Below are 12,407 nucleotides of genomic sequence, written 5' to 3'. Positions count from 1 at the left end.
CTGCTGCTGCTGTCGCATCGTGGATGTCGCCGCTGTAGCTGTCGTATTGCACTGCATCAAGAAAAGCGCCTCACATCCACGGAGAAGCGCACCGCCATCGGAGCTGCTGCCGTCGCATCTTGGATGTCGCCTCTGTAGTTGTCGCATTGTGCGGAAGCCTCTCGCAACGTCGGAGAAGAGTGTCGCAGCCGAGGCTGTTGCCGTTGCATCCCTGAACCAGAGTATCGCTGCTGCAGCTGACTAATCGAATTGAGACTTCTCGCATCATCGAAGAAGCGTGCCGCATCTGGAAGATCTTCGCGTCTTTATTTCTTTGCACCAGAAGTTTGCTGCATTTCAATTGCTGCAACACTTTTGTTGTGGAAGCATCACGCATCGTAAGGTACATTGACTTAAATTGGCACTTTTTAAGAACTGAACAGAACTAAGCTAAAACTACCATTTTAAGTACAGTATTGTGTTTTTTTTCATTGTGGTCTTGTTTTAAATCTATATAAAGAATACTTATTTTTAATATACAACTGTGTGGTGTCCATCTGTAGTGTTTGCACTGGGTTACTGTATGTGGTCACAAATGCTTTACACACTGCCTCTGAGATAAGCCTGTCTGCTCGTGCCAAGATACTAAGGGGGTGAGCAGAGGTTATTTTAGGAGTGCACCCCCTTACCCTGACTAGAGTCAAGGGTCCCTATTTGTCACCTACCTGTGCCAACTAGAGACCCTCAAATCTAACAATACGGCTCAAGTATGTTGAGCCCTTTTTTGTCACATATACCTTGCAATGAAGTCTCCTCCCTCTGAACTCCAGAAACGTTTCAAAATACCCTCTTAACTCGATCTTCTGCCCATCATAAGATACAGGATTCTTGTCAGGAAAACACAACTCTTTATCTGGTTATTTCTCTCTGTACAACTCGTCCATAATCATGGTCATTCTTGCCCCTGAATCAATCAATACGTTTAGCACTTTCCCATCAACGATGTTCTCGTAAGGATCAACACATTTTGACTCACCCCCTTGAACCACCGAAACTACATCCCTTCCAAAACATTACTCTTCCGCTGACCCTTCACTAATCTCTCTCTCTGACACCGAATTGACATTTTTGTTATTGGACTAACACACCTTAACAAGATGTCCACGCTGTTCTGAGCTTGGCATTCCATGACTCTTTCCGCAAAACAGCACCACATTGCTCTTGGCTTGTTAATTCATGACATGACTTCTGTGACAACTCAAGGCTTTTTACTATGTTGATAGTCTCAGAAAGTGTGAAATTTGTCAACCATTCATTTTTTACTTTTAACTTTCTTAACCCAGCACCTCACAACAATCTGGTCCTGTATCAACTGTGTAGCAAAAATCTCAAACTCCCAATCAGCTGCAAGTATACATAATGCCACTATTTAGCAGTCAATAGACTCATCCTGAGACTGTGTTCTCGTGAATATTTTATGGTGGTTGACTTTAAGACTAGGTTGAACAGTAAAATGTGTTTCTAACTTACTTACTGCTAACTTGTATTCATTAAGGGCTTCTTGATCTTCACCTAAATCAAGGGGCGGCAAACATTCAAAAATGGATGGCCCTTTAAATCCCAAATTATGCTCCAAAAGGAATCTCTTCCTCTCAGGACAATACATGTTGCCTCCCATAGATCCAACTTACTTTGTGAATGTCTTTCAAAGAATGGAAGGATCTCCAGGTGTTTTTCAAGAAATAGAGGTAATGCGCTTATACCTTGTATGTTGGAGTGAGTAATGGTGAACAATAAACTGTGTGCATGTCACAGAACACAGACACACTGAGTATGGGTATAACCATTGAAATACAGTAAAACAGTAGCATCCAACACCAACTTTGTGCGTGTCACAAAACACACACACGGTGAGTGTGTGTTTCACTGTTGGAAGTATAGTAAACCCCATAGTATCCAACTTGACAAGCTGAATATCAAATTGTGTGCGCATGACAGTTGATACTCAAAACATATGACACACAGAATGTGTGCATGCATTTGCTGAATAACTTCAAATGTCCATTCGCTGCCCAATAATTGTCCTCAAGCTCATGTGATACTTTTAAAATTTACGTAACACAACTCATATTTGACTTGCAGTATGTGCGCATGTCACAGCTGAGTAACCACAAATGGCTGTGCTATGACAAATAACTATTCTCAAAAGTCAAAATCATGGAAAGCTCAAATACTCGAACAAAATTGGGGTTTCACTATTGGAGATATGTGTTGCTAAGACACATCCAGCCAGGAGAGAAATCAGGGAGTGTTCACTTTAAGTAGAAGCTGCTAACGCCGGCTTGGATGCATTGCCTAGCAACCTTCTCATCTCATGTAAGCGTGTAGCTGAAAGCATCTGGCGCATGTGTTCCCTTGCTTCCTATCTTTTATAATGGCGCCAATCTCGGTGCGTTGTGAGCTTTAAAATGCTTGTGCCAGGATTGTGCCTCGCCTCAGAGCTCGTAACTGCTCCCAATGCGCCATTGACGCCGCTAGGTTTCTGCTTGCACTGCCAGAACCTACGGTATATTGAACTCCCCCCGAGTCCGTGGAACCTGGGGATTAACAAACCAAGTAAGTGGTAGCCTAAATCAAATACGCTGGGCACTGGCCTTAAATCTGTATGAGGTGTGCCTGACAGGTCCTGTGTGAAGTTTTCTTCCCTCTGAAGATTCAAGATTCCATCATGGGTTCTAGGGTTGTGGTGATGAAATTGTCGCCAACATTATAGTAGTCTCTCCCACATGAATACCAAGAAACAGTTGAAAGGTGAAGAGGTATAATACGTAGAACGACAACCCTCAGTAGTGTCAGAAGCAACAGCCAACCAATAGAACCTTCACAACAACCTCCCTAAACATTCTACTTTCTGTGCAGGGATGTTGATATGTCATACCATGACTTACCCATACAATGTTTTGAAGCACCTGATTTTAGGATGGAATAAGAATGAAAGCGTTTGATCAGACCAACAACAGTTTAAGTGTCGAACCAGAAGACAAGGATCAACTGGATAATTAGAGGTCACTATTGCTAGAAGAGATTGTTGCAGATGGAGTAACCACACAGTATTTTCTTTCAAATAATTAGCGTTTGCTAGCATTGACCATACACTCTACCTCTCATGAATTTAGTGATGTAAGATATTTATGAATCGCTAATCAGGGAAGTCTTCTTACTTTATACCAATTCAGTCTTGTGTTTAAGCATCTGATTTGCCTTTTTGGCCCTGCAGAAACCAGCATGACTGCCTCAGAATGGGGAGCCTACTGTCTTTTCTCTGAACCTGAGAAGGGAAGCCACAGAATTCTAAACGCCCTGCATATTCTGAGTTTGAAATGTAGTGTGTTTTCCTTATAGAGTAGAGGGCTGGCCGAAAATGGCTGCTGTAAACTCTGGAACATTGACCGATTGATGTGAATGAGGCTGTAATATCTATGTTCCAGAGATGAATCTAAATACACCAAAGTTTGAAGAGAATATTGGATTTATCTTTCACTGCATTGTGGGGACATCAACTGATATGTCCAGATTGTTGACCTTATTGACAAATGTGACATGCTAGTCCATGATTGAATGGGGAACAATTTGTCCGAGATATAAAATGGCCATTGTGTTAACTATCAACCTGATTCATGAAAACCGGAATCTGCGATTCTCAATTAGCGATTAACTGCGAATCGCAATTGAGAAATCGCAGAACGGTATACATGATGATTAGCGAGAAACAAAAGCGAATCGCACGCGGCCCCAAAAACCGTTTGTGATTATCGAAAATCGCAGAAAATAGCGATATTGCTAATTGCGAGATCGCAAAAAGCGAGATCGCAAAATCGCGAGATCGGGAAAACGGGGAGTCGCATTTCGAGCACAGTGATGACATCACAACCAGGAAACAGCCAGTTCCCACCCCTATTCACCACAGTGAGGCAGACCTCGAGGCAGCCACAGAGACAGCTCCTGCAATTCACCTTGGATTACCACTTCCAACTACACTGCAGCTATGTCTGAGGAGGCAGTACCTGGGCCCAGCAACACCACCGGGCGCAAGAGAAAGCTAAAGTTCTCCGAGCAGGAGTTGGAGCACTTAATTGAAGGGGTGGTGGAGAACCACTCCAAACTGTTCGGGAGGGAGTCACGGAGGGTGCCCGAGCAGGAGAAGCGCAGGATCTGGGTGGGGATAGCGGCCGCTGTGAACTCTGTGGGTGTGGCCGACAGGTCACTCGATGAACTGAAGAAACGGTGGTACGACCTCTGAGGTCGTGCCAAGGAGAAGGTAGCCGAGAGGCTTGGAGAGTCCCTGGCCACTGGAGGGGGAGGACCTGCAGTCCCTCCAAACACCCCCATGGAGGATCGAGTAGAAGACACGCTGGAGGCTGAGGCGTGCATCGGAGTCACCCGATTGGACTCATCCAGCCCCACCCAAGAGATCCAAGGTAAGTGGCATGCGACTGCGACCCTGTCCCCTATGAATGGCCATGACCATATAGCCTCCCATAATGTTCCATAGTCATGCCATCGGTACACATCAGGTAATGCCCTAAAGCATTGTGGGACATGTAGCGTGGCCACAATGTAGAAGTACCCCAATGCAGCCAGACAGGTTCAAAAGTACGCAAAGCCATAGGCAGTCAGGGAATGTCACCCAGCATGCATGTAGCAACTGCACGTGTGACAGGTACATGCAACTAATGAACGTCCACTTCCCCTCACAGGTGGCGCAGACAGCAGCGACAGCGAGAGGCTGCACATAGATGAGGAAGCACAGGATGACGAGGAGGTGCCGTTACAAACACAGCCTCCTGCGTCTGCCGCAGCAACAACCCCTGCAGCGCGGCCCACTACCAGTGTGATTCCAGCCCCTGCCGCAGCAACAACCCCTGCAGCCCGGGCCACTACCAGTGTGCCTCCAGCCCCTGCCGCAGCAACAACCCCTGCAGCCCGGTCCACTACCAGTGTGCCTCCAGCCTCTGCCGCAGCAACAACCCCTGCAGCCAGGCCCACTACCACTGTGCCTCCAGCCTCTGCCGCACCAGCAATGCCTAGCTTGACTCCACCAGCAGCTGGCGCATCAACATCAGGTCCTGCGACAGCAGCGACACAGCGGCCACCCACTGTGTCAGGCCAGCAGAGCAGGCGTGGCAGGGCTCGCCTGCAGACCAATGCTCCCAGCACCAGGAGGGGGAATGGACAGCGGCTGCCGAGCATGAGTGTCGAACGACGAATGCTCCGGATTCACCAGCTGCAGGCACGCCGGCAAGGGGCCATACAGCTGCAGCTTTATAACATTGGCCGCAATGTGGCAGGTGTGGGGGACCGGATGGACCGCATGACGGCAGCCATGGCAGGTGTGGGGGAGGGGATGGCCCGCATGACTGCAGCCATGGAGGCCAACACAGCTGCAATGATTTCGCAGCGCAACACAGCCCGCCGCCACCACCGTCAGCTACTGACCCGGCTGACGGCTTACACCCGGTCAAACTATGTTATTGGCAATGCCACCTCGCAGCTATCGCGCCGGTCCCTGGCGCAGCAGCTCATTCAGTGCTGCGAGGATGTGGCCAGGGTACTTGAGCACCTGACCACTGCCGTGACGGCACTTCACCCTGCTCTACCTGCCACTGTTGGGGGTGATGATGCCAGTGAGGGGACATCAAGTGTGAGCAGCCACTCTGCCTCACACCGTAGGGGCGCTGAGACGCAGCACCAGGCCCACTGCAGGGACACGTGCGTTGGCTGAGGAGGAGCCGGAGAGGCGCTTGGGTGCTTCGCGCCGGAGGCGCACCTGACTGAATTGTACTTGTACAGGCACAGGCTGAACATAAGCCTGCCCTGTGTATTGGACGCAGCAGTATGCTGAAATACTGTTTGCAATGGAAGGATGGAAACTGGAACCATTATTGTGATTCAAACAATAATATTTAATTTAGCATCACACATTGGCGTTGTGTCATTATTAGATTTTGCATGCAATTGTGATTTGTGGGGTGAGGGGAGAGGGTGCACTAGAAACTGTTCATTGTGATGTGGTTGCGACGTCTGTGGCCTTCAGCTGGGTTCTCCCCGCGTGCATGGCGCGCATGTGCAGGTGGCTGGTCGTCCCCTTCCGATTCACTGCCAGAGATGTCGACAGGTATCCGGCGCTTGGTAGCAATGTTGTGTAGTATAGCACACACAGCCACAATGCGGCAGCACACTTCAGGAGTGTAGTACATGGCCCCACCTGTCTTGTGAAGTATGCGGAATCTGCTCTTCAGTAGCCCAAAAGTTCTCTCAATGCAATTCCTTGTGCGTATGTGTGCTACGTTGTAACGCTGTTGCTGTGGTGTAGCAGGGTTGAGGTATGGGGTGAGGAGGTATTCACGCAGGGCGTAGCCACTGTCACCTGAATGAGAGGAGCAGAGGGTGAGTGCCTGTGCAGCGCAGCTACTTCATCGCACTGTGACATTGTGGGCAAAGTGTACTTACCAAGCAGGTGTCCTTCCCCAAAGTCTCCACTGGCCAGTCGTGTGTGGAGGCCGCTGTGCCGGAATATGAATGAGTCATGTGTACTCCCCGGGTACTGTGCCACTATGTCCATGATGTATGTCTTTGCATTACAGACCATCTGGATGTTGAGGGAGTGGTAGGACTTGCGATTGCGGTACATGTACTCCGTTGCAGCTGGTGGGCAGATGTGGATGTGGGTACAGTCAATGCATCCTATCACGTGTGGGAAATGCGCAACATTGTAGAATTGAAGCTTGGTCTCATCCAATTCCTGTTGGCTTGTTGGAAATTTGATGTGGTGGTGTAGCTGGGTCAGCATTGCGTCAAGGAAACTCCCTAGGCAGCGGGACCTGGTGGGCTTGGATATCCTCCCAGCAGCCGCAACTATCCCCTGGAAGCTCCCGGAGGCCAGGAGGTGCAGGCTACACAATACCTGGACATGTGTTGGCACGGCATTGGTCCGCCTTGTTGGGTGCTGCATCAGGGGGTCAAGGTCCTGAATTAGCTTGATGATCATTGCCCCATTCAGGCGTTACTTTGCGTAAATTTGCTCTCTGGTTTGGCCCAGCAGGGTAACCCGCTGGCGGAAGATCCTGGCCTGGATTCTGCGTCTCCTCCGTGCTGCTCGCTGTAGCCTTCGCCACCTGACCACCATGTACATTTCTGGCATTGTGACGCTCCTTATGCTGATGCTGCTTCTCCTTAAGTGTGTTTGGGCAGGCCAGCACCAGTTGCTGATAGGCCAACGGTTTTTCAAAAAAATTTTTACTATGGGTTTGATGGTTACCACCTGCTTTGGGTTGTCCTTAAATTGCGCCTCGCAAAATGCGATTTTTGGGTTTTTCGCTAATTGCGATTTGTCATGAATCCCGATTGCGAGGAATTTGCGATTTCGCTATTATTTTCGCAGAATCCGTGATTTCTCGCTATTTCCGATTCGCAAATGGTCTACTGCCGGGATTCTGCGAATCTTTTAGCGATTTCGCAATTCTGTGTTAGCGAATTCGCATTTTTTATGGTAAATTCCGATTATGGGAATTGCGCCCGCGATAGCATTTTCGCTATTGCGAGCGCAATTTAGCTTCATGAATCAGGCTGTTAAAGTCTTAAAAACGTTAAGAATGAATGCTTAAGGTTTTCATGTTATTGTGAACTACTGTAATTTATGTGAACATTTGTACTGTGAATATGTGATTTTATCTGCTTTTGTCGATGGATTTAATCCGATGTGGCAATAAAGTGAAATGAAGATTGTATACTATACAGTTTTTGTCCACTGATGCTTCAGCCTATTAGACTTGAGAATAATGTGCATTTAGTTAAAAAAATGAAGTTTCCAGGTATCAAATGCTTTAAAATTTGTAAAAGGTAGATAGATACATTTTAAAATATGAAAAACTAGTAGTTTACCTTTGCTTTTGAATAGACGTTGTGTCCTATTATCTTAGTGCTGTCAAACATGTCCTTTCCGGGCCCCATAGTGATGCACACCTGATTCTATAAATGAAATGGATAAAACATAACACAATTGAAGCAATGTAAAAGTAGTGAAGGAATATTATTTATCTTGTTGCCTCTCTCTCTCACCCCTTTGTCTCTCTCTATATATCCACTGAAAAATGTAATAATATGGTTCCGATTTTCAGTTTCAAAATCACTGAAATTCATCATTTGTTCTGAACCACAACTTGTTCTCCCATTCATGGCCGTACACATGATGCACAGAGGACATCACAAATCACATCAATGACATGTCTGGTGACATCAACTATCACAATATATGGATGACCAGGGGTGGTGCTATTTACCAACACAATAAAACATTTATACAAGACAGCATTTCATGGCACATTGATTTAAAATTGACCAGCGTCTACACTGAAGCTGACACAGTTATAAAACGTGAAATCATATTGTTGTATCGAATTGACTAAGAATGCAAAGACTGCCTTTCATCCAGTTGTCAGAGTAGGGAATGTTATGTGTGGGGATATGGTCCCACCCCACATGAGGAGGACTGGATGAATGGCATGACGAAAGGCAAACTGTTTGTGGCTAAAGGTCATGCTGCGGTTATGTCCGTCTATACAACGTATGGGAATAAGCATTGTGTTAAACTGCCACTGCGCACAGCCAAAGGCCTGCTTTAGGTTATGTACACATAGGGAATAAGTGCTCAAACCACACTGCATCAGGTCTTTGGCCATGCTCCGTAAGTTATGGCTGTAAAGGGGCTCATCCAGGCGCGCAACGCCCATTGGGCTCAAAGGACTTCAGCCCCACCCCCCCATCATGTGTTTCAGCCCGGCTATGACAACTTCCCAGGCACACACACAGCCGCACCCGTGCACTTCACAGGTCTTTAAAAGAACATTTACTTGCTAACGAGGCCTTGTTGCTTTTCACCCCTTCTTAGAGCCCCTGCATCCCCACTCTGCATATTGCTGGAAGAATCAGCCCCCGCCGAAATACTTAGTAGCCCCCCTCAAATTTGGATCTAGTTGCGCCTCTGGGCTCATCACAGGATCTGGATTGAGTACTCCCTTCACACGATCAAAGGTCATGCGTACAGGTTATGTTCATATAGAGGATGGCGCAACCCTTGTCGCCCCTGACTAAAGACCATGTGCAGTGTGCTCTGCCAATATGGGGAGTGGATCCATCGCTTGGCCGAAGATGAGGTGATATTTCATAACAATCAATGAATGTCCATCACAGGTCAACATCCGAAAATACAAACAGTAGGGAGAAAACAACTGCATATCCGTGGCGATACCATTGATGATGCTTATAATGAGGTCAAATGCGATATCATCAGTAATGCCATTAAGGTCATACTCAACCCAGCTGTTTTCTATGTCAAACTGTATGACATAACTGTATGAAAGCATATATATATATATATATATATATATATATATATATATATATATATATATATATATATATATATATATATATATATATATATATATATTAATTTTTATTTTTTATTTTTACATGAATAAAACCACTCTGATGTAATATATATATTTATATATATATATATATATATATATATATATATACATATGTATATATATATATATATATATATATAGTTATGTTAATAACTTTGCATTATATATATATATATATCTAACACAGTCATTCATCTTATCACTCGGTTGCAAATCATTATTCAATGTTCTGTTCTCACGCAAGTTTTTTCATGAACAAGGAAGGACACTGTTATGCAGTACATGAGGTTAGGTCAAGGATTTGTCACGCATAAACAAACCAAAGGTCTGTGCTTTCACAACCACTAATCACTGAAGAGATTCCTTTAGATGCTGAGATAAAACCCCGTGACGTTACTTACCCCACCAATGGGGCACGTGCTGGTGGGGTTATCGCACGAGTCTCCGGTGTTGATGCAGTGCGGGCCATTAGTATTCGGCGACACATCTCCAAGATTTGACGAGGCAAACGCTGCTACGAAGGGACCCTACAATGTTTAGAAAACAGAGAAATGAATTCCGCGTAAAATAATTAGACTTGAATTCTAAGAATGAGAAATGAATAGTCTCAGGGAATAAATGTTTCCTGTTTTCATTCCACCAACACTGTGTACATGTTCACGAACAGGCCTGGAAAACAGATACAATCTAGGAGGAACAAGTTGAGGGGATATTTTGTGACCTCTGATTCGAAAAATGTTCTCAGTCCTGTATAGGCTGCATGCAGGTGTTTTGCACAGATTAAAGAAACAGCGAAAACAGACAGAAATAGAACAGACCAGAACAGAAATAGAGCAAAACCATTACAGTGCTTAGTACTTAGTAGAGTTCTGCTATGGTTTAAAAGGTGGACTAACGTGGTGGTAACCAAGCAGACTGCAAGAAAATCTTGCATTTCTCAAATCAAAACACTAGGGGGCTTATTATGACTTTGGTGGTCAGACTGTCGGACCGCCGAAGCCGCGTATGCCACAAGACCGCAATGCCACCGATCTTAAGACCGCCACATTACGACTGGACTGCCAGGCTGGCGGGGTGCCGGCTGCGGTCTCACACTGTCAGCATGCTTCAGCTCACTGAGTGACCCTGAAGCCAATGCAGCAGCCCAGCAGCACCGGCACTGTCATGCAAGCACTGCTGGCATGTATCATGTTGTGCATGCCACACAGTGCACGCACAACAGTGCAGACGTAGGGTGGCACAACATGAACCCCCAGTCACATACCCGAATGGGCAACGATGCCCGGGGGTCCTGCTTGGGGCCCCCTCCTTGCCTTTCTGCCAGCTTTTTCATGGCGGTTCCTCCGCCATGAAAAGGTCTGTGGAAGGGCAAGTCATACTATGTAGCACCAGCACCGCGAGATTCAGGTGTTGCAGCTGGTGGCTGTCCGACCACTAGACTTGTAATCAGGCAGTCCGACCGCTTAGTTTACGGCGGTCGGGCCGCCACCACATGTATGTTGGCCACAAGACCGCCATTCTCGTAATAAGCCCCTAAAACCTGCCCATAGCTTCCCTAACGTGTGCTCCATTGGCAGGTTTTACTCTACTAATAAATGGCAAGTAACAGGAACTTGTACTGGACAAGCACAGACAACCCATGAACACAAACAGGTAAAGCTGTATGTATCACTACATCAAACACATCAATCCTGTGGACGCTGAAGGTTACAGACTGAAGTCTTATTTGAGTCCTCGCAGCAGAGTTCTTTACCCCTTGATGGGAAAGAACTTCCCTGCCCTTACCTCTGTCTCCATCTCTCATGTCTAGCCAGCGCTATATAAAACTCTTCAAATAAAAATAAAAAATAAAAAAATCTCTCTCCCCACCCCATTTCCTTCCCAGCCATCTTGGTATCTAACCACTAAGCTTCAGTAACACCCTTTGCCCCTATCTCCACCTCCCATCCTGCTCTTACAAATGCAGCACAACTGGAGCTCATTGTCTCTCTCCCTCCTCTTCTGCCTCACATCCCCTCCAAACCTCCACCCACTTCCTACCATGTGACACTACTTGGGCAATGCTTGTAGAGGTGTGGTGCAAGCGCTGGCAAAGCCCAGTCACCTTGATCTTTTATATTGTATACTTCCAGGCTGGTCTCATGCTGTGAGACACAACATGATACCTTCTTGGAAGTATACAAAATAACATCCCAAGATGACTGCCTGCCACTACTGGTTCAGCCAATGCTTGCACCACTATTCTAGAAGCATTGACAAAGCAAACACCAACAGCCAACTATTATTGGCAAAGCAAGACTGATTGACCTTGCCAATGCTTGATCAAAATGTTCCATATGCATTAGCTCCTGTGCTCATAACCATACACCAAGTAAGGTAGAATATCAGCCAAGAGCTAAGGCTGACCTATCATTCTAGTAGCTGCTAGAATAAATTCCACCTGTTCGCTCTTGTCTAGCTTTTCCAAAGTCAAGTCTCGGTTCATTCAGTTACTTTGATCCATGAGTGCTCTTATAGAAAATGATAAAAGCACTATACTACAGGCATCAGAAATCTAACTGCACAGCCTAGTTTACGAACAAGCCAAGTTTGCTTAGAAGGTAGCCTTCTTGTTGACCAACAGTTTATATTTAGGTTGTATTCACATTTACGTTTTTTCCTTTCTTTTCCTCCACACATATCGCCTCTTTGACTCAGCACTGTATTGTGCTCTACAACCCTTATTGCATGATAACTTTGTGTCCAAAGAAACATGCCTTTTATTATTGCTTCCGTCACTCTCATCTGCTAATGAATAAAATGATGCCAAGCTATCCTGGCTGATGACGGCTGAGAGCCAGAAACCGGTCCTAGGATGCTTGATTCCGGTCCAGGGAAGACATGGCTTGGCAGTTCGGGCTGGACTGTTCCCATGAGGCGCGGGGTCAAGGCTGATTT

General features: G+C 46.2%; 1 protein-coding gene across 2 annotated transcripts in view; it reads right to left on the bottom strand.

Annotated features, from left to right (window-relative positions):
• LOC147711182 (neutral ceramidase-like) overlaps positions 1 to 12,407 on the bottom strand; it is a 379,859-nt gene that overhangs the window by 153,246 nt on the left and 214,206 nt on the right. For both annotated transcript variants that reach the window (XM_086921969.1, XM_086921970.1), the window contains 2 exons: positions 9,872 to 9,997; positions 7,921 to 8,007 (listed from right to left, as the gene is read on the bottom strand). In XM_086921969.1, coding sequence (XP_086778095.1) covers positions 7,921 to 8,007; positions 9,872 to 9,997 — 213 coding nt within the window. The remainder of the gene's footprint in view (positions 1 to 7,920; positions 8,008 to 9,871; positions 9,998 to 12,407) is intronic.

Source organism: Lissotriton vulgaris, chromosome 5 (genome assembly GCF_964263255.1).
Source record: "Lissotriton vulgaris chromosome 5, aLisVul1.2, whole genome shotgun sequence".
Taxonomy (NCBI): Eukaryota; Metazoa; Chordata; class Amphibia; order Caudata; family Salamandridae; genus Lissotriton; species Lissotriton vulgaris.
The sequence above is the reverse complement of the archived record's forward strand: the minus strand, read 5'-3'. Positions and strand labels throughout refer to the sequence as shown.